Here is a 26,702-nt window from a genome sequence, read left to right as displayed (position 1 = left end):
TTTTCCACTGCCTGGCTGTGTCAATTGAAAAATAGCATGAATTCGTTTATATTTGGGCCTCACAAGGATATTTTTAAGACTGAAATTATCGGCTATTTGACATCATTGTTTTCGCAGATACAAGCTTACTTTTGACCCTAGACACGCAAAACAAATTTCCGTTTAATTTGCTTTCAAACCAGAATGTCGGTATTCGAAGATTGCTGCTGAATGCTTATATGTTATGTTATGTTATTTACAGAAGTAAAAAAGGAATACAGTGCTTTTATTAGAAAGTTAGATCACTTTGGAATCTGTCTGTATTATCTCACGGGCATCAAGCTATAATTAATACATGTAATAATATTAGTCCTTGTTTACAACTGAAATGCTGAAGGTATACTATTGAACGAAATAAAAGAAAGGTCCGAGTTTTGTGTGTAATAATCTTGAAGAGCTCGGAATTGCGAGAAAGGTTTCCATTGGCAAATTTTAGTTTTCGATGAAACGGTGTTTGGAGTTGGGATGCTCCCTTGTTCGCTTGGCTAATGGTCGATTAGTGCCAAAGTACACTTCACATTTCCGCCTTTCGATGGGACACTTTTGTCGGGCCACCTTAGCAATTTTAACACAACAAACTTCAAAGGATAGGCTTTAAGACAATCCTAGTTTAGACTTCAAATTGCATGTACCAGTGGGCTTTTTTTTGGTGTTAAAGTTAGGTAAAATGTGCTTATTCGCCCAAGCGCTGCAACTGGGGTAATTGTAACAGCCAAAAACAAACAGATATCAACAGCTTTCCCAAAATAATTCACTGTTTTAGAAAGAGCAAGAGATGTGTTATGATATACTCAAAGTACATCAATAGATGTTATAGCATTGATCCGAAGGAGCGAAAAGAAAATGCATCATTTTACTCCATTTCCGCGGCGACAGGAAGCCAAAATGGCGTTTTTCGAACTTTCCTCGATTTCGAAAAAACTAAAGCGATTCTGGAACTTTGGATAGTATTTTCGAAAATAACTCACTACAGAGGTTATTTGAGCAAAATATGAAGAAATTGAAAATTTCACGACTGACGCCAGATTCTCGATATTTACAGACAGTGGCTCTTAAGTGGCAACACTAAATTCCCTCTGCTGCTACCAAGCAAAGACCACTTCACAGATCTAGTAATTCACTCCACCCATGTCAAGCAACTCCATGCAGGTGTCAACTCAACACTCACCGTCCTGCCTCAAAGTTACTGGGTTCCTTCTGGCTGACGTGTCAAAACCTAAATTGACAAATGCGTAACCTGCGGAAAGGTTTCAGGAACAGCCTACAATGCATCAGACCCACCACCCCTTCCTAAGTCAAGATTGCAGGAGACATAACCCTTTAAAGTCACAGGAGTGGACTACACCGGAGCTCTGTTTGTCCGAAATGCTGGAATTTAAACAAAGGTGTACATGTCTGTTTACTTGTACAGCAACCAGGGCTATTCATCTTCATGTTGTCCAAGACTTGACTGTTGAAGCCTTCTTCCTTGCCTTTTGCAGATTTGCAAGTTGCAAATCTCTTCCAAAGAAACTAATATCTGACAATGCCTCAACATTTCTATGAGCGAACAATGAACTAAGGGAACTCACGATATGAAATCTGGCAATGGAGTTTACTCAGCTTGTGCCACAGAGGAGCTAAAAGGAGCTGTGTATCAACTAAAAACAGAAAGAGAGATAAGGCTCGCCTTCTATTCTTACGGGGGGTATATCTTTACAATAGGATGGGCATTTGGACACCTATTTATTATGGACACACGCCATATCGCGGGAGCTCGGTTGTAATGGTAAAAGTTTGTTGCAAGTTTTCCTTCAAGATAACAGGCAGTTAACTGCAGAAAATGTGCGTGCATGGGTATGGGAGCAACTCAGTCAAAGTGGAGTGAAGAGCTGTGCTCAGCAGTATCTCGCTGAGATGAGTGAGTCCGGGTAATAACACTGAAAAAAACAACAACTAAGATATCAAACCAAATGGAAAAAGTGAGAAACAAATCTTACCAAACCTCTCACTGTTTTGAATGTTGATATAAGCGAAGAAATTAATGTAATAAGTGAGTGGACGCTAAGCTAATGGTGGGCGTCTGTCTCTTTCTGCAACTGCAAGACAGTTATAGAGAGATCGTCAAGTAGGTTTTTTACAATACCTTTCAATCAGCAATACGAGTAATAATTTTCATGTGCTAGTCCATTGACTTCTGTCAGAAGAAATCGGTATATACAAATAAGTAGTTATGCCTCTAAAAACTAGTCTTCTCATACCTTTCGATAGTGAATTATTTTTGTTTTATAAGAGCATTTTTTCAAGATGTTACACGTATATTTTACACCATTTTCCAATTTCTTGCCACTAACTCCTACCCCTTTACACAAGGGGCTACTGAGTGGGGCAAATTGTATGCATACAAGTTGAAAAAAGGAGTTGACAAAGACAGTGGTGGGTGTTAATTAGTAAATAAACCCCTTCCAGCAGCTGTTATACTGGAGGACATTGTCAGGCCTTGATAAAGATAAGATAAGATAATTCCTTATTGAACACTCCCCAGAGGGACTTTTCGGTGATCAATACATCATATAGGCTCTGCCTATATACATAATATATATATATATACATATAAGAACGATAAATAAAAGGGTAGAAAATTACTAATCGAAAGTCTGTAAATACCTAAGTGTCCCGTAATATATGCTTAAGTTTATGCTTAAAAACCTCATGATTTTTACTAAGTTTAAGATCTTTATCAAAGCTGTTCCATAAACTGACAGCTCTGTACTGGAAGGACGGCTGACCGACAGCTGTTCTGAATAAAGGGATATTCAACTGTTGCGAATTTTGTGTCACCCGACCGGAAGCTTGGCCCCTGGTAACTAGCTTGGATCTAAGGTAATCAGAGGCGCAACCCGTCATACATTTGAAAGTAAAAACAGCGTCTCTTTGGTAAAGTTGCTGTGTTACAGTTAGCCAGCGTAACTCCCATAGCACTGGAGTTATGTGATCGAATTTTCTCTTTCTGCTTATTATTCGGGCGGCAAAGTTCTGTACATGTTGCAATTTACGTAAATTTTTGTCAGATGTATTATACCAGACCGTGGAACAGTAATAGAGTCTACTAAAGACTAGTGCGTTAATTATATTTACAAGAAGGTTTGGATTGAAAGCATGCTTTGCACGATTTATCTGAGCAAGCCTGGAGATACAAGTAGCAGCAAGAGCTGTGATATGAGAGTCAAAAGACAGAGTAGGATCAAATATCACTCCCAAGTCCTTAACGGAGTCCGTCGGTAAGAGTTCCTTTCCCAAGAAACACAGCTTAAAGCTTGGCAATTTACAAATCATTTGTTGACTGCCAAACACCATTAATTTTGTTTTGTCTGGGTTCAACAGGAGGTAGTTCTCAAAGCACCAATCACGGATTCGTTGTAGATCAGCGTTGATTTTTTCTTCAGTAGCGTGACACTCATCAACTGTGAACGAAAGAATCAATTTCGTGTCATCTACGTAGCACGTGGTTGAGCACACTTCGCTGACTGCTGGTAGATCGTTTACATAAATGCTGAATAATAGAGCTCCAAGCACGCTACCTTGTGGCACTCCATACATTATAGGCAGAGCATCAGACAGCTCAGCATTTATGCAGACCACTTGAGATCTTTGAGACAAATAGCTGTTGAACCAGGAGATTGCCGATGGGGCCAGCCCAATGGCTTTTAATTTTCGTAGTAAAAAGCCATGATTGATGCTGTCGAAAGCTTTGCTCATGTCCAGGTAAACGACAGCTCTTAGCTTTCTTTTGTCAATCGCCTCAAGAATAGTGTTCGTGGAGGCAACAAGAGAGGTTTCAGTGGAATGCTACTTTTTATTTCTGCTCTGGTTCACTGCTAGCCTTTTGTTTGCCATCAGGTAGGGCATGAGATGGTTTAGGGCCGCCTTTTTGCACACCTTAGAAAGAATAGGCAATAAAGAGATTGGCCTATTATTGCCTGCTTCCTCAAAATCACCTTCTTTCAAAATTGGTGACACATCAGCAATCTTCCAGTTCTCAGGAAACGTGCTAGTAATAAGCGAAGTATTTATTATAGAAGTAATGGAGGGAATTGTAACAGGTGCAGAGTCTTTGATGACACGAGCTGGTAACTTATCAATTCCGGGTGCTTTATTTGTAGCCATTGACGATACAGTCTTTTCAATATCCTGACAACAAACTCTAGTAAATGTAAATTGTTCTGCAGGTGGGAATTCATGGCTGAAGGTTGGTTGCAATGGAGCGTAGCCACATTCATTTGCAAGCAGTTTGATTTTTTCATTCGTTATTTCTCCAATTGAGGTGAAAAACTGATTGAATCTATTGGCAACGGTTTTATCATCATCACTGCAAACTCTTGTACTCGCCGATTTCTTTGGAATACATGATCTTATTGTTTTCCACATAGCATTAGTAAAAATGAACAGTTCACTTTTCGGCCAACTGTGAATTTTGAGGACAGTCTATCAGCCAAGAACATTATCTTCGTATATACCAGCAAACCAGATATGGGTTTATTTATTTTTTATCCTCCGATGTAAAATTTCTGGAATGCACTGCACGTGATTCCTGAAATCTTTGGAAGTTGTCGGATATACTTTGACAAACTTGGTGGCACACGTCCAGCCAATCCCTTAGTGGTTGGCGTTAGACCTTGTGAAGCTACAGTCAGTACCTGCCAGCAACTTCTGTCTCAAGCAAATAATTTAGAGGATGATCAAGATCCTGATGTTGCAGTCCAACTTGGCAATCTGGGTGTGTTTGACCAGCACTCACTAGAAATTTGGAGAAAGGCTGTGATAGGTGCAGATGCCAAAGTAAAGTAATTGAAGAAAAACAATGGCTTTTGAACACCCGCGTCCTAACAGACGGTCAGATTCAAGAGGTTGCAACCTGGCTTTCTGATTCTAAACCACAACAAGAAATTCTCCGCTTTGGAAACATTATAGTTGATGCCAATGATCTGCCATCACTTGTTGCTGAGAGGTACCTAACAGGCTTCATTATTGATGGTGCTTGTTTAAAGTACTGTCAAGAGGCACAGGCTAATGGTGCACAATTTATCTATTTGCCCTCCTTTACGCAGACGTGGGTTGTCAATGGAAGCAACCTTCATTATAAAGTGGTGCCCTACATTTCTGGCAGAGAACTGAGCCACCTCCAGTGGCTAATAACTGCAATACACATCAACAATAACCACTGGGGTCTTCTTTGCCTTAACATCTTGTCATGTGAAGCCTTTTTTGATGATGGGCTCAAAGTCAATCCACCTTTGAATATCTGTGATATTATTCAGAATTTCGTGGAGGTCATTAATTTGACAATGTCCAAACAATCCTCACCACCTCTGCCCCTATTATGGAACATTTCCCTTCCCATTCAATGGTTTGGTATGCCTGTCCAACCTTTGCATGGAGAAGGTTGTGGAAGCTATGGCATAGGTGTCATTCTTGCAGCCAAGGATTTTCTGAATGTTGGTCAGGCCACAATTCCACATTTTGACTGGCTTTTCAAGGACATGGCAGACCACCGTCAAAGGTTATTATATCAATTTGTTCAATGGAAGTTACTCTCACTGCTGAAATAGTGATCCCTATATCAATCTCATTATCCAAATTAGTATTTTTCAGTTGACTATTGTTTTCATAAAACGTATCATAAACCTAGGCCAATTTGTCATGCTATCCTCTCCTTCAGGGTTTAAAGGTGGCGCGCCCAAACCCTGAAGTGATGAGAGCCTTTTTGTTTTTTGTTGGTAAGTCATTATCCAAAATTAGCATTTTTCAGTGACGTTCATTTTAATAAAATGTAGCATAAACCTAGGACGATTTGTCAGGCTATCCTCTCCTTCAGGGTTTACAGGTGGTGCGCCCAAACCCTGAGGTGACGAGAGCCTTTTTGTTCTTTGTTGTTTAGTCATTATCCAAAATTGGTATTTTTCAGTTGACTTTTGTTTTTATAAAATGTAGCATAGACCTAGGCCAACTTGTCCTATCCTTTCCTTCCCGGTTTACAGGTGGCGCGCCCAAACCCTGAGGTGATGAGAGCCTTTTTGTTTTTGTTTTGTTTTTTATTTCTTCACCTAGGGCTGTCACCTTGACGTGGTGGTGAAGCTTGAGTGTCTCTGCTGCCCCAAGAACCATGCTCACTGGGGGTTTGGTCCCTAGTGAAGGTATTTCCTTCGCATTGTTCAAGGGGGAGAGACCAGACTAAGTACAGCCTTTAATCTAACGGGGGGTTCTGTGTGATCCAATCTTACCAACATGTACAATTATTCTGATTTCTTGCACCAGGTTTACCTAATCCATTTTTTATATAGGCGTTTTATTTAGGGTAAGCAAAGTACATGACAAAAAAGCCAGACTTTTTCAAAAAAGAATACAATACCACAACTTTATTTTCACTCCTTTGGTGGGGTTTTTTGGTGACAACACAATTACAGACTACGCGCTTATCCAAATGCTAAAAATATTTATGGATCACTGCTGTTTAAAAGACAGCAGTTAATTGTTGGTGGAATTTTTTAAATAAAAAAAGAGGTCGACTGTGAGGCTAAAAAAGTAAAGCTATCGTTATTGTCAAGATAACAAACCTAGGCCAATTTGTCAGGGATCCTCTCCTTCAGGGTTTACAGGTGGCGTGCCCAAACCCAGAGGTGACGAGTCTTTTTGTTTTTTGTTGTTTAGTTGCTATCCAAAATTAGTATTTTTCCGTTGACTTTTTTTTTTATAAAATGTAGCATAAACCTAGGGTAATTTGTCAGGCTATCCTCTCCTTCAGGGTTTACAGGTGGCACACCCAAACCCTGAGGTGATGAGTCTTTTTGTTGTTTAGTCACTATCCAAATTAGTATTTTTTTCAGTTGACTTTAGTGTCATTAAATTTTTTTCATTTTCATTTTCCTCTCAGCTGCATACGCTAGTGATAATATTGATTTCGAGCACTGTGGCAACAACGACTAACCCTTTAAAGTTAGGGCCTTTTCCAAAATGGAGGAATTTGTAACTTTAAAATTGCTGTTAGGCTATTTTTCAAACTGGCCTTTTGTTTTTCGCAAATTGTGATGGTTATGATCAATTAGTGATAGGACTAAGTGGAGTCCAATTCGTTCTATAATCATACAAGGGATCAACACAATAGGACAACTGGGAAACGAACGAGCCTTGAAAAGAAACACGTTTAAAGACTTACTTTATCACGTAAGTTACAACGCAAAAGGGTCATTTAACATTTTTACATGGAAGGGCAAAAAAAACAAAGATATATCAAAGAGCAATGGTCAGTTCATACGGACACTTTCTTGATAAAGAACCTTACAGCTAATTTCCCTTGCTTTGTAGCCGTGAAAAGGTTCGGCCACCAACTTAACTCGATTTCTTGCGTTTTACGCCCTTTGCCCTCACTGACTTCCAAACTTCCCTTGTAACTCGCCCTCTTGTCAGGTTGAGGTTTGCTGCTATTGCTCCAGTAGGTACAGTTCTTGGCAGCTTGAAGCTCATCCATTGGATTATTGAATTTCTTTCTAACAACTTCGTTTTGGCCACTGAACAACACTGACTCTTTGAGCTCAATGACATTTTGCTCGTGCAGTGCGTCAGCAAAGGGGGCGAGGCTGACAACCTCGGTACGAAATGCGCCTTGTTGACGCTGAATAGAATGGCGGCTTCTTATGGGGAAGTTGTCTCATACTGTGAACGTTGCATTGTATTTGCGATGCAAAATGTCCGAAGAATCTTTCTGGTACTTGTGGCAATATAATTGTGAACCAGCGACCTAAATGTAAAACATAACTGTGTCAACGTCTCAATAGCTATCAGCGACACATTATTCACCGGCAAAGTGGGGATTTAGAATTACGCATTCCCTCTGATAACTTAACAGGTTTCAGTTATTTGTCATTATTTTTGTGAAATATACTTGTAAACGCGCTACTGACCTCACAGACTAGGATGTAAAGAACCATTTATCTGCTCGGTTAATCCTGCTAGCCACGGTAAGTATCCCTCCTTGTGGTCTTGCGATTGTCTATCCATAAACTTTATTTCTGGTGCACGAACAACATTCTCTTCATTGTCAAAAAATCTGATTCAGTCAGTTGAACCTCCTTCCTCTGGGTGCTTTGTCTCCTTATGTTTTTCAAGTGCGCGTAGCATCTTAAAACGTTTAAAACAGAAACAACACTCTTGGGCGTAAGTAAAACGTGAAGCCATTTCCAACCTGGAAGCGATTGCGTGCCTTGTGTTCGTGTGTAATGCTAATCGGAAGTGGAAAAAGAGCTCCCATTGTGTTTTGGTTAACTTGAGTTTTCCATACAAAACAAAGAGTCTTTTCTTTTGATCAATCAGCTATTTTATTTTATATAACAGTGCACCTATTGTCTTTTGGTAACTTGAGTTTTCTATAAAAAACAAAGAGTTTCCACTTTTGACCAGTCGACAAAATAGCTGCAACATGGAAGGAGTGAAGAGAGGGACGAAGAAAAGTTTTCGAGGAAGAGTTCCGGAAAGGCGTTTTAGTCCAGAAAACACGATAAAGCAGAAAAACGAAAGCAGAGAAAGCACTGGGAAAAGAGGAAGCGCCAAAGATTACAGGCGCAAAATCATGTGCTTGAAGAGCCGGCGGTCAAAGAAAAACCTGAAGTCCCTGAAGAGGCTCTTGAAGTTCCTGAAGATCCTGAAGAGATTCCTGGAGACAAAGCGCCAAAACAAAAAGGAAAAGTCGAACATCTCTCGAGAGGGAAAAGGCTGGTTGAGTTGTCCAAGAAATGAAAGATGAAGGATGGAGACGTAGAAATTGAAACGCCAAGAAGAGTTCGCAAACAAACCAAGGGAGAAGATTGCACCAAGTTGACCGTCACATGCACAGCACACAGCTTCAAAGAATTGGACAGAGAGCTATTAGTTATTGACAAGACTGAAAAAATTGGCTCAGAGACATTTGGAAAGTGTTTTAAAGGCAAATACCGGAACCAATACCAAGTGGTGGTCAAAGAAATCAAAGTGAAAGATTCATCAAAGAGGGAGATTGAAAGGGCCAAACAAGAAGTCTTAAACAAAGCTTCAGTACTAGCCGATCTCAAAGACCACCCCCGAATCCCCCATCTATTTGGTGTGTGTTCCCTACAAGCACCTTTTTATTTAGTTCTCCAACATTTTCGGTTGAGGACAGCAGTGTTACCCTCTCGAAGGCTGCAGCAACAGGCATTATTGCAGACGTTAGCGAGTGCACAGAAATTCTAAGACAGATTTGTGAAGTGTTGTTTATGCACAAGAGAGGATATCTGCACAATGACCTCAAAGGGAACAATGTCGTTTCAGATGGTGCCAGCCATAAAGCCTTCGTTATTGACTTTGGCAAAAGTAGAAAAATTGCAAAGGCGAAGTGATGAAGCCGAAAGTCAACATAAAGGATGCAGCGAAGAAGTATCCACACCTAGCGCCCGAAATTCAGAGAGGAGACAGGCAGTCGACCGCCAGCGACGTATATTCTTTTGGAGTGCTAGCCGTAAACGTTTTACAAGATGGGAAATTTGTCAACCCTGCCTTGAAGAGTACTGCCAAAAGGTGTCCCTCGTCTAATCCAAGAAAATGCCCGAAACTCTAAGAAATTTTGGAACACATCACAATTTGACACTCTTTGAACAGTGTCGGGTCGTTTCGCTGCACAGTCGTTTCGCTACACTGTAACAATGAAAATGTGATTATTTCTCGTTCTTAAAGTAATTTCCGGTGAAAAATATCATAGCCGTTTCTTCGTTCCACAGTGTTTGCATGAGGAGTAAATTGAATTCAAATATTACAGAATATGTCAATTTTAAAACGTAGCGAATCGACTTACCTGCAGTGTAGCGAATTGACCGGTTAAGGAAAATTAATGGGCACTCAAGGAATTTAGACTAGTTTAGATTTAGCATTTCTACTCTTGAATCTTTTTATGGGGCTTTTTTGCGGACAAAATATTGAGCATGGATACATCAATGTTTTGTTCAATTACGTCAATCACGTTACGTTAGTCGTTAACAAGAAAACGATGAACTTGACGTGTATGTGAGGGAAATTCTTGAAGTGACACCAAGCGCTGGTCAACGCCTGATTGAAGGGAGCTTGAGGCAAAGGAGCTTAGGAATCCATTGCCATCGTATTTAGGAATCTATTCGAAGAGTGGATCCGGTTGTTAGCACTTAAAGAGCAGCACAGCAGATAATTCATAGAGTGTACAGTGTGCCATGCCCCAATGCGTTATGGAAAAATAAAAGAATTAGTTGAAGCGCTATTTATTTAACACCACCTCCTTTCTAATGAGTCTCTATTTAAAGGGGTCACCTTTTGTAAAAGGCCTCCCTTCACCATTAGACCGCACCCCCTCTTTTCAAAACAGTTAGGCACTTTGTCATTTCTCTAAAGGACAACACTGGTGTTAAATCTGGTTCGTGCAATGCAAGGGCTATGGTAGGGAGGTGAGAATGTAATTTCCATGCATGAGCATATAAATGCCAATTCAATTCTAATATATCTCATGATTTGAAATACCTCCCCCAATTCTATTTAGACTCCACACTAATCACCCTCACCCAGTTTCCCAGCCCTCACCTTCCCTATATTATGCTGCCTGCTCCTTGTGGTCAACAATACTGATAGTGGCTTTGCCAGGGAAAAAACCCTCTGGCACCCAGGGAAGGTCAACAAATGCCTCTTGCTGTTATTATTATTAATAATATTATTACAGGTTTTGAATTACAACAAGTTCAAATTTGACACCTGTAATTGGACACCTACATGATTGTGCGCCGATTATGTGGCAAATAGGCACGCGGAGAACCAATCACGATCAAGAATTTTGTTATAGAATGATATGTAGCGATATGTGATCTGAATTGTGATCTGTAGCCTTTGTCTGCCAACTAAACCGTTTCTCGCCACAGCTGAAAGATGATCATTTTGGGACCATGGTGCAGTAAACATAGAACGTTCCGAGTCCTCGACAATTCTCTCAAAGTCCCTTGAAAGTTCATTCATAACAAAAACAAGTTCGTTTAGATCTGAGATCACCCCAACTTCATTTGGGAAGGATTCTTCTATTCTTAGAGTCAAAGCGACAAGAGTTCTTTCGTTTTCTCGTAAATGGCGACTAAAAAATTCAGCCGAGTCATAGGATGCAGTGTTCCTTTGCTCTTCTGCACTTTCCAGAAGCCTACCCAAAGACATAAAAATCCATCAATGTTGGGAAGCCAAATTCGTGCACCTTGCGTTGTGCTTTTCAAAAGTGTGTTCGCTAATCTTCCTCTATTTCCGCCATGTTGAAAGTGTTAGTTCCCAAGGCCTCTTCTCTTAGCTGACTTCCGGTCACTTCTATTTTCGCTTCCTCATCTTTTAGTTTTATCGAACATCTTTTAGTTGCAGGATTCAGGAAAGCGATGTATGTACCATAATATGGATGTATGACATCCAAAATCGATGTATCCCGGACTAAATTGATTTATTTTATTTTACAACTTGTATTATAACGCATAACAATAACGTAAATGAACAAAACATTGATGTATCCATGTTCAATATTTTGTCCGCAAAAAAGCCCCATATCTTTTTCACAAGGACCACTTAAACACTTCATTGAGATCAATAGAAGGTGAATTTGTTGGTGAAAACAATTTTGACCAATTATTGCAAATTTTTCGCTGTAAAAAAACGATTGCATAAGTGGCGCTGAAATTGAATAACAATACGTTAAAAAACCTTAGCCTCCTTCTTTTGTTTCGAGACAAAGGATTTCTCTCATTAAAGCGAAACAATGGTTTTCTGGCGTATGGTTATTCAAATTCGGTATAATTTAATAGTCCGGATTCCTCCGCTTGTTGTAGAAAAATAGAGTTTTAGGGTGCGTTTGATTGACCCTATTCCAGAATAGGAATACATACAACGCTGACAAGAAATCAGAAAAGGGGGGTTCTAGGAGTTACTGAAGTACAAGACCGCTCTTAAATTCTCATGTGTCAGGGATAGTTTGAAGAATTGGCCTGTCATATTTCTTAAAAAGAGAAATTTATCGGCTCTTCTGCTTATTCTTGATCCAGAAAAAGGTCAATCGAACGCATTCTTAGACGTCTTATAGTGAAGAGAAGACTAATAGGCTTTTTCCTAGTAAGCCGATAGTTACGGTTGTATCACGTAAATGTATGTTGCCGCATTTGTTCGAATTATAGGACGCGTTACCAAAGCCTACGGTTGCCGCGAGATTGGAGAATTGAATACGCAAAACAATAAAGTAAGGACTTGGCCACTCACAGGCGACCTGATATTTGTACGGTTGTTGCACAAGGATTTCAATTTAGCGTGGTTCGGGTTTTGTCATACGATGACAGAATTTAATCAAAAATCACAATGTTGACAGCTACAACACATGTATCATAGTCTTCAGGCGAAAAACAAAGATCCGAAGAACGCGTCTTTCAAAGGCGTCGAGGTCCTAAAATCTGGCCTCTGGCTTGTCATGTAAAGAAACGCTGTCGTTCTAGAAGTAAGTTTGGATCTTAGACTGTGTAGCAAAGCGAAGAATTTTGTGGGATTGTTGTGGAGTGGGGAATTTTGTTTGGCATACGCGAAGAACAGCCGAAAAGTAACTGAACATTGTTTTGTGAGTTAATAATTCGGCGTCTAATCAAACATTTATTCTCTTTTGTGTTGAACCGGGAAGAATAACTGCGAAGGAACTGAATTATATAATTAATTTAGTTTAAGGTAATTAATTAGGTTTAGGAATAGTTTTTACGTTACAGTTTATTTGTGTTATAAATCGTTTATGTTTTCTAAATTAATTAAACTTGTATTACTTAGTCTTTTGGTGTGTTTTGGGTTTGCGGGAAGGGTTTTGTACAGTCGCTTGTTTAATCGTGTCGTACAAGGGAAAGATCCACGTCATATTTTTGGTGTCACTTGTGGGAAGATTCACCAATTCTATGAGAAGCTGTCCTTTAATGTGCAAGCTCTAGAGATGCTTGGTAAACTTGGGGAGGTTAATGGTTACGTATGAATATCCATTGACAAACTAGAGAAATTGGACGGGACCTTAAAAGAACGGACGACAACTGTTAGGAATGGGACTTTCCAAAGTTCGTATACGCCCTGCAAAAGTGGACAGAGCAAAATCCAATACCTGTCAAACCACCTGACAAGAACCAGGACGTCTATCCAGTCAAACGAGCCTCGCGTGATTCACCCTGTGTACAATACCCATCAAGTTGAGATGCGTCTGCAGGTGTGACAGCACTGACCACAGGCCACACGAATGCAATTAAATGACGGATGTAAGCGAATGAAGGAAGATTTTCTTGCAAAAACAGCTCTGCTTCAACTGCACGGGACAAGAACACAAAGTGACGGAGTGTAAAAGCAGGAAAACATGCTTGTTCTGCAAACAAAGACACCACATCTCCATCTGTGACAGAGCATCTACAGATAAGGGTCGGCCCGGGTTTTTGGGTATACAGGTATACAGTATTTTTATGTAGAAAATGGGGTATTAAGTATTACACTTTTTTGAATTTTGGTATAAAGTGTACAGCTCTGAAAAATCAATATTCTTTGCTGTTGAAAATGGGCAGCACACCGTTCAACTTTCGAGACTTTTCCCGGTTGCCTGGGTATGCAAAGCGTTGTGTGACGTTTATGTCACGTTCTCCATGTCGGGGACTGGTGAATTTTGTTGCCCACTGCTGACCCAGTTGTGTGCAGACACCACGTGACAAAATCTGCAATGCAAAGTAATGGCTGCATCTTCATCTCTGTCACGAACGATATTTATGCCAGTTTCTTGTTTTGTTTAAACTTGGCGAGGCGAAACCGACCAAAAAATGGTCGAGGTATATTAAGTTAGAGGAACAGACGTTTTCCTCACTTCAAAGGAGGTTCACTGTGGACGGGCATGGAGGCTTCCAAGAGAAAGCTCGCCAGTTCGGATTTGACAAAGTGGGCTTTACTTTTGGGGTAAAACATAAAGTGGCCGATCCTCTAGATTTCCCAAACGGAAGGCTTTTCACTGTAAATTGCCAAGACGAGTAGGAGATATACCAGGAATTCTTGTTCAGCAAGGCACGGGAATATGAGCTCATCAATAAGACACTATTTTATTCTGTTCATGAACCACAAATACTCAGTTGAGTATAGCATTCTCATTTTCAGATATTTAATTTCAGAGATGTCTGGTTTTTATTTTAGACACCAAAGATATTTCTTGTTTGTGTCTTTGTTATGCTTTGTATGTATGCAGAAACATTACTACTCCCCCCTGGATGGGATGCTAGTCCATCGCAGGGTTACCCCCCAGCAGCTTGTTGGGTTTTTACCAAACGGTCGCAGGTACCCATTTATACACCTGTGTGGAGAGAGACAATGTGGAGTAATGTTTCTTGTCTAAGGAAACGACACAACGGTAGAGACCAGGGCTCCAACTACCGACCTTCAGATCGAGAGCCCGATGCGTTAACCACTAAGCCACCGTTCCTCCACTATCAGCAGAAACCAGCAGTAATTGAATGGAAACTGAGAACAAGCATCTATGTAACGTTTCAATTTTGGCTTGGATAAATTGAATTTCCGCTGAATTGAATTTTGAATTTCCACTGAGTGGCTGATGAGTTCTATCCATTTTCTCAAACCTAATCAAGACGTTGGTCATTGCACTACAGGTGTTGGCTGGCTAAAAGGTAAGCCATGTACTCCTTGCTTGGCTCGTGGCAAATGTTGGATTTTTGGGTATAAAGTATACCACCGTTTTCTAAATATTGGTATTTCACCCGATTTTGGTTATATTGGGTTGTTTATTTCGGGTATATTGGTATTCCACTACCCCCCTGGCCGACCCTAACAGATAACTCGATGACAGCTACACAAATTACAATGGTACTGCAGTGTATCCAGTGGTCGTTGTCGAAGTCACGAAAATCAAATGCCGCGTTCTGCTAGACTTTGGAGCAGGGAGTTTGTATGCCTCGGCCACACTCCTGGACAGAATCGGCCCAAAACTTCGTCACTCTGGGTTGATTAAGATAGAGATGATGTTAGGAGCGAGCAATCCAGTGATGCAACTTTATCAAATCAAGCTACGCTCAGATAAGGGAGATTTTGAAATGGAAGCTGATGTTACCAAGGTAGAGTAGCCACATCTAATGATGGTAGACACTGTACAATACAAGAAGCTGATAGAGAAACACTCCCATCTAAAGGGAGTGACCATGGATGTTACCGACGAAAGACCCTGCCTATCTGTCCACATAATCCTAGGGAACCGTGAATGCCCTATGATAAGCACTATGAAACCTCAACGGATGGAAAGAGAGTGGGACCCAGAAGCAAGTCGCACAAAGCTTGGCTGGACCATCACTTCACCTGGTTAAGAAGTCGACACCACAAGCATGCTCCTCATTCAAACTTCAAGCGTCGACTCTGAAGAACTGTGTAAACTAGATGTGCTTGGGTTGGCTGACACCTGCGGGAGATCAAGGTGTGGTCTATGATGAGTTCAAGGAACAACTGCGGAGGAGTGAAGAGGGGTGGTACGAAACCGAACTTCCTTGGAAAGGAAAGCACCCTCCCTTGCCAGCCAAATGGTTTCAAGAAGCATACCAAATTGCAGAGAAGATGGGCATCACAGTGCAATAACCAAGAACCTGTCAGGTGCAGCGCAACTGTGCAAACACCCCTGCTGAAACGATAGAAGACCATTATAGGACAAATCTCACGATTCCCTTGGTTGACCATCTGATCAATGAGCTGGAAAATCGATTTGGCAGTGGTGACCAAGAAACAGCAGTGCAGTGCCTATTTGCTGTTCCGTCAATGCTACTGGCGTCAAAAGAAACATGGATGACGTCCTTTGGCCGGTTTTCCACGTTCCATGAAGATTTGTTGCCCTCATCTTTGAGCCTTGATGCTGAGATGACTTTATGGCAAAGAAAATGGGAATGACAAGATCCCAAGACCGTCCCGACAACTGCATCAGCAACTTTGAAGGAGATCGACCATACGATGTATCCTAACAAAATATTTTCCACCTTACCAGTCACCACATGCGAATGTGAAAGGAATGTGTCAGCTTTGAGGCGACTGAAAACATATTTACGAAGCATGATGTCACAGATGAGATTGACAGGACTTGCCTTGCTACACATTCATTACAACATGGACATTGACTTTGAAAAAATAATTCGCAGATTTGCAAGGCTTCATCCAAGGAGAATGGAACTGGCAAATATATTGTATGACTGACCCAAAAAGCCAGGAAAGGGCACTTTAGGTAGTTAAAATTGAAAAATTTGCCGGGGGAGTGTGCCCCCTGACCCACCGCCGCTCATTTTGCAGTAAATCGGTCAAAATTTTTCCTAGATCCGCGCCTGCCAGTATTTGACCATCACTGACGCTCAGTGGTCTGGCATGTCCTGAAAGGACAGAGAGAAGCCTTTAGAGACGCTGGAAGCCGCCGTCAAAGAAGAAGCTGAAGATGAGGATGCAAACACTTCTTCTGAAAATAATGATCCCTGAAAATGATGGGCAAATTTAAAAATTCTGGTTTGCCAGAATTTTTAAGAGGTTCCTGGTCGAATGCCGGCCAAAGAATTGACTTGCTCAGTATGTCCAAGATATAACGAGAGAGGAATCTGTGCACATCCACTAGCTGTGGCCCATCAACTTGGAAAATTGCCAGAGTACACAAAATCTTATCAAGTGCCTCTAACTAATATGGTAGCCCCCACCATTCCCAACGGCGCTGGCAAGAAAGAAAATGAAAAAAGAGTTACAAGAGGAAGTCCAACAGCCTGCAAGTCGTTGCAAACTATGGAAATAGAGTAGAAGCTGAAACCTTCAATGAAAAACCAGAGGATTTATCTCTTTATGAAGAAGTCTTCATTGTCGACACAACGGCCACCACATGCTATGGATGCAAGGGGCATGTGCGAAATACTGCTCATGATCCACCTCCTCCTGCTCCGCAGAGCATCTTCTTGCGGCACAAGGAACACAGAGTATTCAAGCATCGTGGTGCAACGAAAATCAGGATAAGCAAAACACCAGAGCCTGTCTACTATCATCATCTGTGTTCATGTGCAACATCAGCGTCAATATGAACATCAAACTAGAGGAGTCAGTTGTGGCAAGACTGTCGGATTCAAATAATCAGCTTTTGTGGCGTGAATTTGGTGTTAGATTCAGTTAAAGGAAGGCACATTTTCATTTGCATTTTCTTAGACAAAATCTACACACTTTTTTTTTTGGATGGCTACAAATTTTTCATCAGTACATTTCTGTATGCCAGGTTATGTGCCAACATATTTTTCATTTTCTTCTTAGTTGTAAAGGAGTGGATTCGCAAGAATCTTCGATATTCCCCAGAGGAGAGAGCGCTGTTGGTGTGGGACTCCTTCCGTGACCGTGACCATGACCATGAAAGCTCTGCTGGCGCGAAAAAACGTTGATGTCGCTGTAATTCCCAGTGGCCTCACTCCTGTATTGCAACCTCTCGACAAGTGCATCAACAAGCCCTTCAAAACGAAAGTTAGAGCCCACTATCAGGCATGGATGGTGAATGGCCCTTTTACGTACATTCTGTCGGGGAACAAATGACCTCCAAGCAAGGAAGTTATTCTGCAGTGGATACATTGAGCATGGCAGGAGATTCCAGCAGAATTAATCGCCCACTCGTTTAAGTCCTGTGGCATCCCAAATGCTCTTGATGGAACAGAGGACGAGGCCGTTTGGGAAGAAGAAACTGGTGGCGCAGAGGAGAATGGCGATGATGAAGTCATCGACAATGAGTTCGAAACAGATAGCGAGAGTGATGACTAAGATTTATGTCTATCAATAAACAGTTCTTTTCAGAGCCACCCCGGTTCTTTTCAGAACAAAAATATCTCACTAAAGTCAGGAATTGTCTTTAAGTTTAATTTTTACTCAATAAAAGGGAGTAATTAGAATTTTTCAAATAAGTTTCAAGAAAATATTTGGCTATAAGTTGTACCCCAAGTTTGGCACCAATTTTCCACGAGAGAACAGATTTTTTCCCATAAAAACCGTGCACCTTATAACTGAAAAACTACGGTATTTTAGGTTTTTTTTACAGAGAACGTTTTATTCAAATATATGAGATGTTGTAACATTTCTCACATTTTTTCACGTAAATCATGAAGGAATCATGAACATTGATCGAACAACCACTGTGTTCAAAGTTTTATTACATTACTTACAGTATTCCATTCTTAACGGTATGCGTTTTGCTAGAAGTTTTGCGGGTATTGGGATAAAGAAGTTTTAATCATTTTATGTAATATATCAAACAAGAGGAAGAGTGTTTCATCAGATATCCAAACACTGAGAAGTAGGTTGAAAAAGCAAGGCACAGCCGAGTTTTTTAAACGACTTCGAGGTGTTTGGATATCTGATGAAACACACTTTCGAGTGTTTGATATGGTTTCTCAAATGATCAATAATTCTTGGAGAAATTCAAGGCTAAAGTCGGCAACATTTTATGATGATTAGGATCACATAGTCAAACCACGGTCACGGTAGTGATTTTCTTTGTTTTCTCTTGATGAATTATTAATGAGTTTGAAAAGACATGTTTGGTAAATTAAGAAGCAGTCATGAACAGTATTCCATTATTTACTCTTTTCGTATGGTATGATATGCATTTTGTTAGAAGAACCCTTACAGTGCATGTATCGCGATGAAAAGTTTTTGAACAAGCAAGTATAATGTATGTTGACACATTTCTAATAAATATGATATAATTCGTCACCTCCACCCACCACCCGTCATCCACTACCTATCACCAGCCACCCATCACCCACTACCTGCCACCCATGGAAAATTGCTGCTGGTCTAAAGGTGGATCATGTCATGAAACAAACAACAGCTAAGTAACCAGGCATTTGGGTAAAGAGAGAGGACTAGGCAGCAGTGCATGGATATGTTTACCACAATGTGCTGTGGCACATCGACTGGATAAAAACTAATTGCTAAAACAGGAGTTAGACAACTCTATGGGCAAATTTGCGGTCAAATTGACAAAAAAGCCATGAAATGGTCAGTCAATTTCCCCCTGAGTTCTCCCAAATAGCATGGTATTTTCTCGCTCATGGTGGAGAGCTCAGTGATGATGTGATCAGCCGTCAAGGGCATTGCAAGCAGCTATCCAGAGGACTGGAAAATTCCATGCCGGCTGGAGTTTAGTTGCTCTAGCAGAGTGATATTCAGTTAGTTAAATGAACAGTCAGTGAAGACGATTTGATGATAGGATCTGAATAAAAAACCGGCTCCTCTAGGAGCCAGCACTGCTGGCAAGAGCAGAACAACAACAACAACAGGTTTTCAGTTTTGTTGTATGTTTATTTGTTGAAGTCTTAAGAAGTATTTATGACCTCAATTTGACAGATTAGACTTTTGCTTTAACCAAATGCTTTTCGGGATGACATCTGCACCTGAGCATAATTACCAAAAGAAGATGTGTCAGACCTTGAAAGGTCTACGCATCTCCATTATCGACGACATGCTGTTTCATGACAAATACAAGAGGAACACAACATGAGGCTACGAGCCATACTTGCAAAGCTCCGAGAAACTGAAACTAGAGAAATGAGAATTCTCCAAGAGAGGGGGTGAGTTTACAGGGTCCATCATTTATTGATTCCCTTCGGAAAAAGTAAGCTATGGAACCACTTAGATGTTCACTTACGAACAAAGATTTCCATAGTTCAAAAGATCAGTCAAGACTCTTGAACGATGTTTCATTTGAAACAAGAATGATGATTTCCTCTTTTACTGATGATGTCATCGATGAAAACTTTTAGTTTTTATTGTGTATTTTTATATTACAGGATTTTTTTATTTCAGGTAGTTTGGCCCTCTTTGTTATGTTACCTCAGTTTTCTTATGTTAATAGCTGTTGGTTTCTTTCATTTTGATGTAAATAGCTTTTATTTCTTAATAACACGAGCACATCAGCTTGTTAGCTGCTCTTAAATCACCATGTATAGATAAATGCTATTATTATTACTATTACTATTATTATCATTATTATCATTATCATCATTATCAATGAAAAAGTCATCAAATCAGACCCACCCAAGACAGAGTCCACAACCCAGAATGTAAGTGACATCTAATCTGTCTTGCAATTGCAGAAATCGGCTCCCGAATAAAGTACGTGCAAAAACTAGTATTTAGAAGGTACTCAACATTATTTGAAATTGCCCCTATGGGGAGTACTACCACAGAGGCTGCAATTAACCATTTGAAATTGTTCTTTTGTCACCATGGCATCCTGGAAGTCCTTGTAGCTGATTACAGACCACAGTCCTTAATGTGTAATTTTGTTTATTAGAAGAAGTTTTATTTCAGGTAACTTGGCCCGCTATGCTGTGTTCTTTGTGGAAATTTTTATTCTAGCCCGTACCTTAGTTTTCTCAAAACAGCTTTTGGTTTCTTTCATTTTGATGTAAATAGCCTTTACTCCTTAATATCACAGCCACATCAGCTTGTTAGCTGCTCTCACTTTAATCACCATGAATAGATAAATGCTTTTATCATCATTGTCCGTGAAGAACTCATCGAACCAGACCCACACAAGACAGAGTCTATGCGAGACATTACCACAACCCAGAAGGTGAGTGACGTCCAAAGATTTTTCCAAATGATAAACCAACTATGGAGGTTCATTCCTCACCTTGCCTTCAAAAGATGACAGCACTAAGATACCTTCTCATTAAGAAGAATTAAGGTGGCCGAACACAGTTTTCCAGTATACAGGTGTTAGTAGACATTATTTGAAAACTATGTACTTCTGAGTACTCGAAATTAGCATGATGCAAGATTAACTAAGAAGGAATAAATTTTGATACTTCTCGTTGAGCAAGGTGCCGTTCCATTGCTATGGCAACGCAGCAAGCTATTAACCGTCCACAAATAATGGTTTTCCTTAATTTTTAGAAAATGCACTCATTAGATTGTCTCCATTTTTTGTATCCAGAAAAACTCACAAATTACTGACATAGTGACGCTGCTTTCATGTAATTTTAACAGAGAGATCTCCTGTAAATGTTGGTTTTGCACTTTCATGTTTTTTGAAGATACCCTCTGTTAGATTTTGTTTTTGGTTTGTAGGCGAGTCACGCTTTTAGAAAACTACTGTTTTGTCAAATTTCACGAAATTGTAACGAACGGTTCCTTAGAAAACAGTTCATTTCCATTAAAACAATTAAAACAGTCACAATTTTTTTCTCAAATGCGCATGCGTGGAGTTTAATTAGGTTTTCTCAGCAAAGATGAAAAGCATACAAAAAGGCTTAGCTCATTGTGAACTCACTTTCTTTGTTAGGAGATAAATGAAGAAGGATTTATGTCAAACGAGAAACTGTGTTATTTTAAGAGCAAACCTTACCTTTGTGATCCGTTTGGTATAAAATCGAGGGATTGATAGTATTTGCTTACCACAACCCTAGCGGGCGCTTCATAGCATCACTTAACAGAATCTGTAAAGCGCGCGCAAACTGCGTTCGGCCACCTTAACTCCTCTGGGGACAAGCTCAAGCTTCATTTGAGAAGCTAAAAGATGAACTTAGTTCAATGCTGTCCTTGGACTACATGGAGAACAACATCATCAGAAGACTCGTGATCATACGTCCTTGGTACAGTACTCTTTCAAGAACAAGAAAATTGCCAACAAAAGCCAGTCACCAATGACCATGACAGTATAGAGCAGGGCTATGCTCAGATTGAAAGAGAAGTACTGGTTACCACTTGGGCCCTGGGAAAGTATATTCTGATTAAAACAGACCAAAAACCACTGGTACTGTCCTTCAGTTCGAAGACTCTGGACAAATTTCATCTCAGAATTCAAAGATTTAAGAAACGACAGATGAAATATTCATTCACAATAAGTCACATGCCTCAAAACGAAACAGCTTCACTTTGGTTAATAGTTGCACTAGCAGCTCCAGCAATATTTTCGACCCATTCTCGCCAGACCCTCAATGTGGAACCAACTTCAACCAAAAAGCTTTTGGGTTGCAGATGCCAAGTTGTATCTTTGGCCTGAATGATCATAAACATAAACCATTTTCACCAATGTCAAGTCACTTTCAACATGGGAAACACAGCAGCTCCTGAAAAGCCACAGTCAGGACAGTATTTCTAACTGATTCATATTTCAAAAAGCTTCAATTTTTGAAAATGTTGATCGACTTTCCCTCAATTAGAATTGACAACAACCATTAACAAGTTGACTTCTTTAAATAAACAAGTTTTGAGATCTTCTTGCACCTCTTTTCTCCTTGAGGTCCATAAAATATAAATGCTTCCAGAACTTGATACAGTAATAGCCCGCATATAAGAACCTGGGTTTTAAGAACCTGTTAGGCTAAAATTTTCATTTTAAGCCCCCTCCACATAAGAACCTATTTAGGCTAAAATTTTAAGTTAGGTTCTTACCAGTGGGGTTGCTGTAAAAGTGTATAGGTAGAAACTGCTGAATTAAGATCATCATCTATTTATAAGTAACTTGACATAACTTTTTTTTCTTTCAAGCTTAAGTGCCATGTTGTATGTCTATTGTGTTTGCCATTATACTGTATTATGAGATGGTATTTATAACATATATAGTATATTCAGATGAAATTCATATGAAAATATAGGCTAAATTGAAAAATTCAGGTTCTTATACGTGGGCTATTACTGTATTTGTCGAGAGGATACTTTTGGTCTGTTAGTTTCCACATGTGACAGCATGTCAATCAAGGTTGTCATTTTTCAACCCATAAAGTTAATGTGGGCGGGACCAGTGAGCCATGACACGAAATAAACATGATAAGAGGAAAACAGAGTCAAATTTTTGGATGTATATTATTAACAAGTAATCACATGATTTGTCTTGTGCAATTTGGGATAAATAAACACTTGTAAATTTTTCAAATACTACAAATTGCACTCACCCTACGGGCTTGTGCAATTTGGTTAGCCTTTGAAAAATTCACTTGTGCTGATTTAACCCAAATTGCACTCGACAGCAAGTGATTACCTATAAAAATTTCACACGATAGTGGAAGTTTAGTTTATCATTGTGTGCCAAATTATACATAGGAAGAAACCTCTGTATCCATCTTAGAACAAAAGCGTGAACAAATGAAATATGTACCTAAAACATGCCTTACAGGATGTGAAATAGGGAAAATTAAGGGGTCACCAATGGGTATCAAATCTATCTACCAATATTTGTAACAGCGATGGAAGACATCTCAACAGCATTGGACATAAAGCCCTGTACAAAGGCTTTCAAGGTTCCATATTGTGCACAATTAACAAGTTACTCCATTAACACTGTGGTAGATATGTTATCCATTATTTGCTAAAGCAAAGTTATTACCATGGTAGTGGTGGCTACAATTTGTTTACATACATGTGTTATTGAGACACTCATTCACTTATAAAGGCTGACAAGAGTATTATTTGTCCCTACTGTATTTTGCTGTTTGCCAGCAATATTCATGGCTAGTATGATATTTGCAGCCATTTAATTGTGGTTGAGCCAATCACATGTTTATGCTGTTGGGCTTTAAGCCTGGCTGTTTGCTATGGGATCCTTCCCATTTGACCAGCATATCACTCCTGCCTCAAAAAACTGATTTCAACAGATACAAATATGTTTGTTACAACACAGTCATGCCACCAATATCTAAATGCAAGTGCACAGATGACACCTGAACCACAACAAACCAGGCACAGCTGTCACCAGAGATAATACTGGCAATAAGGGAGGCGATGGCAAGCAAAATTAGAAGAACACACAATAGTGAGTCAACAACAAGCAACCGTGAACAACAAGTCTGAATCCAGTTTATTACTGATAGCACAGCAGCAGTGGTACAACAGGCCATGGATACAGCCTTGTGTTAGTTACAGCATTGCTCATCGAGTACCGACAAGAAACCAGAGCGTGGCCATCGCAGAAAGTGGAACCCAATAATAGAGCGCAGCCATTGCAGAAAGTGGAACCCAATAATCTGCAAATTTGTCTGAAGATTGGCCCCCGAAAAGGTTTTGACTGCCAGAATGAATACCAATAAAGTTGACACCGAGCAAGTTAGGATTGCTTTTCTCAACTGAATTGGGTCGCACTGCTATCTTCAGCCACCTGACCCCATGATTACAAGAGGTTGCTGCACCAAGCAAAGACATACAAAACCAATCACACCGACAAGTAAGCAACAATCATTAGCATGTAAGTAAAAATTTGTTCCTTGTTCTTCTTTTCCCTGTACTTTACTTATCATTTGTCTGTAATAAATTTATTTATAATTTATTTATAATCTTTGACTGGCCCACCTAGATTAGCTTGGCTATTTGTGGGCCAGTCCAATGTACCATGTATAAATCAAAGAATAAAGATGTGTAAAGTTGAGTGTAAGTTGTGTATTATTTTACTGGAGTTACCATGACATCAAGGTGCCCCAGTAACCACTACAACACAATCTAGCAGCTGCTCAACGAGAACATGGGTAACCTAACTACAGGACCACAAAGCAGTACCACAGGTCACCTGGCTGGAGACAGGACCACCAGCAAAACAGTGAGATCCCATTTGTGTTGATCTCTGTCCCCCTGGGGTCAATGGTATCAGACAAAAGGAAGAACAAGGTTCGGGCTAATGAGTATGTTAATTTTCTGTTACTACTTAGCACTCAGGTTACCAATGATAGTTACAGCATAAAAATGCCAGCCCTCATGAAACATAGGGCAGTGGTGAGAGATTTGACAAAGAACTTTGCCAACTGGAAGTTTTATCATGCAAACTTCAGAGTACTTTAATTAATAGTGAGAACAAGTTATCCCAAGGGATAAAATTCACTCAGAGCTTTGGTTAAGAGCTAATCAGCCAAGAAAAAGCAGAAAATTAATGATGGTAAACACCTTGCATCCTGCTACCACTCGACACAGCAATAGCCATCGCAAGGGATACTGTTTTTGATATCACGGAGGCAGGCACTGTTTGGGATGTACATTTAAGCATCAATGCTACAAATGCAATACCAAGCCCTCCTATTTTCTACTGCCCACAGAACAGCCACCTAAAGGAAAGAGACACTCCTAACAACAACCTAGCAGTCAAGGCCAATTCAAAATTCTCATCCAAAACAACCAACACCAACAACTAGAATCTAAAATCTCCCGGATAATCGCCAAAGTTAACTATTTTCTTGTAGACTCGACTTCCCGAGAATAAAATATCAAATATTTTGCGTTGTTTGAGCTATTTTACTGTTAAAATCAACCGTTTCATAAACTCAAAACAGTCCGGTATGCTATTGTAATATAAGCAAGAATATGATTGGTGGGAAGTAAAGCAATCAGGTCAAATGTTTCAAGGCCAACAACATCTTTGACTTTTTCGTGCGTTTTTGCGACTTTGTGACCTCGAAGATGTCGCTTGATGTTACTTCTCTTCAGAGGGAGTTTTTAGGACTTTTACAATTTGGTTTCCAACTTGTGAAGAGAAATGTAGACAAAAAAATTGTTAAGATTCTTGATTAAAATATCAAACCTTACACAGGCAACTATCCAGGTATTGGTCAGTGTTTCTTCATAATTAATTTATTAAGATGGTGATGGACAGGCCAGGTTCAAGAGACTAAAGCAAGCCTTCAGTGACCCAATAACCAAAGTTTACTTGCTCTTTTTACCAATCAGCATTACAGATTTTCATGAACGTCAACCAGTTTCTCCAAAGGCAAGACCCTCTTATTGTTTCTGTTAGTTCGTTGCTCAAGAGATTTTAGCAACTCCTTGCTTGCAAGTTTATTTCCAACCAGAGTGTGAAAGCAGCCTCAACCTTCAAAGAGCTCCTTGATGTCCAAATGCATAAAGAAGGTGATTGCTAGGTCACAGAGTGAAGTTACTAGCACATTTATCATTTTGCAATGACTATGACCATGTTGCCTGTTTTATTACTGTTCATTCAGCAATGAAATTAGGTAAATACTTTATTTTGTTTTAGATTCTTCGGTCGACATTGGATTTGCAACAAAAGCCATGTTAAATAGGCTTGTAGGATCTGGAGATGTTAGTTCATATGAGGAGAAAGAGTTTTATGGAGGAGCCAAAGCGTTTTTTCTTCAGGCATTTGAATACAGTTTAAATCGTATACCAATAGAGGACTCACTGGGGCACTACAAAATGCCCAGTTTGTCCATATTGAGGACAGAGAAAGAGGAGACCCTTGGTAACATTATGACCATCAAAATGGAAATGGCAAATCAGCCAGACCCGAAGGGTATCTACCAGTTTCCACCAGCCATTCTGAGTGAAGCGAAAACGGCTACAAGCCCACTCAAATTAGCCTGTTAGTTGTTTTTCATTTCTAATTATTGCCTAATTATTATCACATGTATAAATGTGTAACATTAGTTTCCATCAGCCCAGTGAGCTCGATCATGCTTTAGAAACGGATTCCACGTGTGTTTCACCTTGTAGACAAAGTTGTAGAAATATGACAAGGTCCAAATTTCTGGTTTAAGAAGTCTACTTAATGCGTTTTCAGCTGCCATTATTATTAGTAGCAATGTGATAACGATTTCCAATCGATTACATATCTGGTTTTGTAATGGTCAAAAGAATAACCACTTGCT

At 39.9% G+C, this 26,702-nt stretch overlaps 1 protein-coding gene and 1 pseudogene across 1 annotated transcript; both read left to right on the top strand.

Moving 5' to 3' along the window:
* Positions 1-6,438: 6,438 nt before the first annotated feature.
* On the top strand, positions 6,439-11,685 carry LOC146473106 (uncharacterized). Its single transcript, XM_085118948.1, has 2 exons — positions 6,439-8,549; positions 8,595-11,685. Exon 2 carries the CDS (start codon positions 8,812-8,814, stop codon positions 9,277-9,279), a length of 468 nt encoding a protein of 155 aa, XP_084975074.1. The 5' UTR covers positions 6,439-8,549; positions 8,595-8,811; the 3' UTR covers positions 9,280-11,685.
* A 4,292-nt stretch (positions 11,686-15,977) lies between these two features.
* Positions 15,978-18,062, top strand: LOC146473105 (uncharacterized; annotated as a pseudogene).
* The last annotated feature ends 8,640 nt before the right edge of the window (positions 18,063-26,702 follow it).

This window comes from Pavona decussata, unplaced genomic scaffold (genome assembly GCF_977016875.1).
Source record: "Pavona decussata unplaced genomic scaffold, jaPavDecu1.1 SCAFFOLD_95, whole genome shotgun sequence".
Taxonomy (NCBI): Eukaryota; Metazoa; Cnidaria; class Anthozoa; order Scleractinia; family Agariciidae; genus Pavona; species Pavona decussata.
This window is presented reverse-complemented; position numbering and strand designations above follow the sequence as displayed.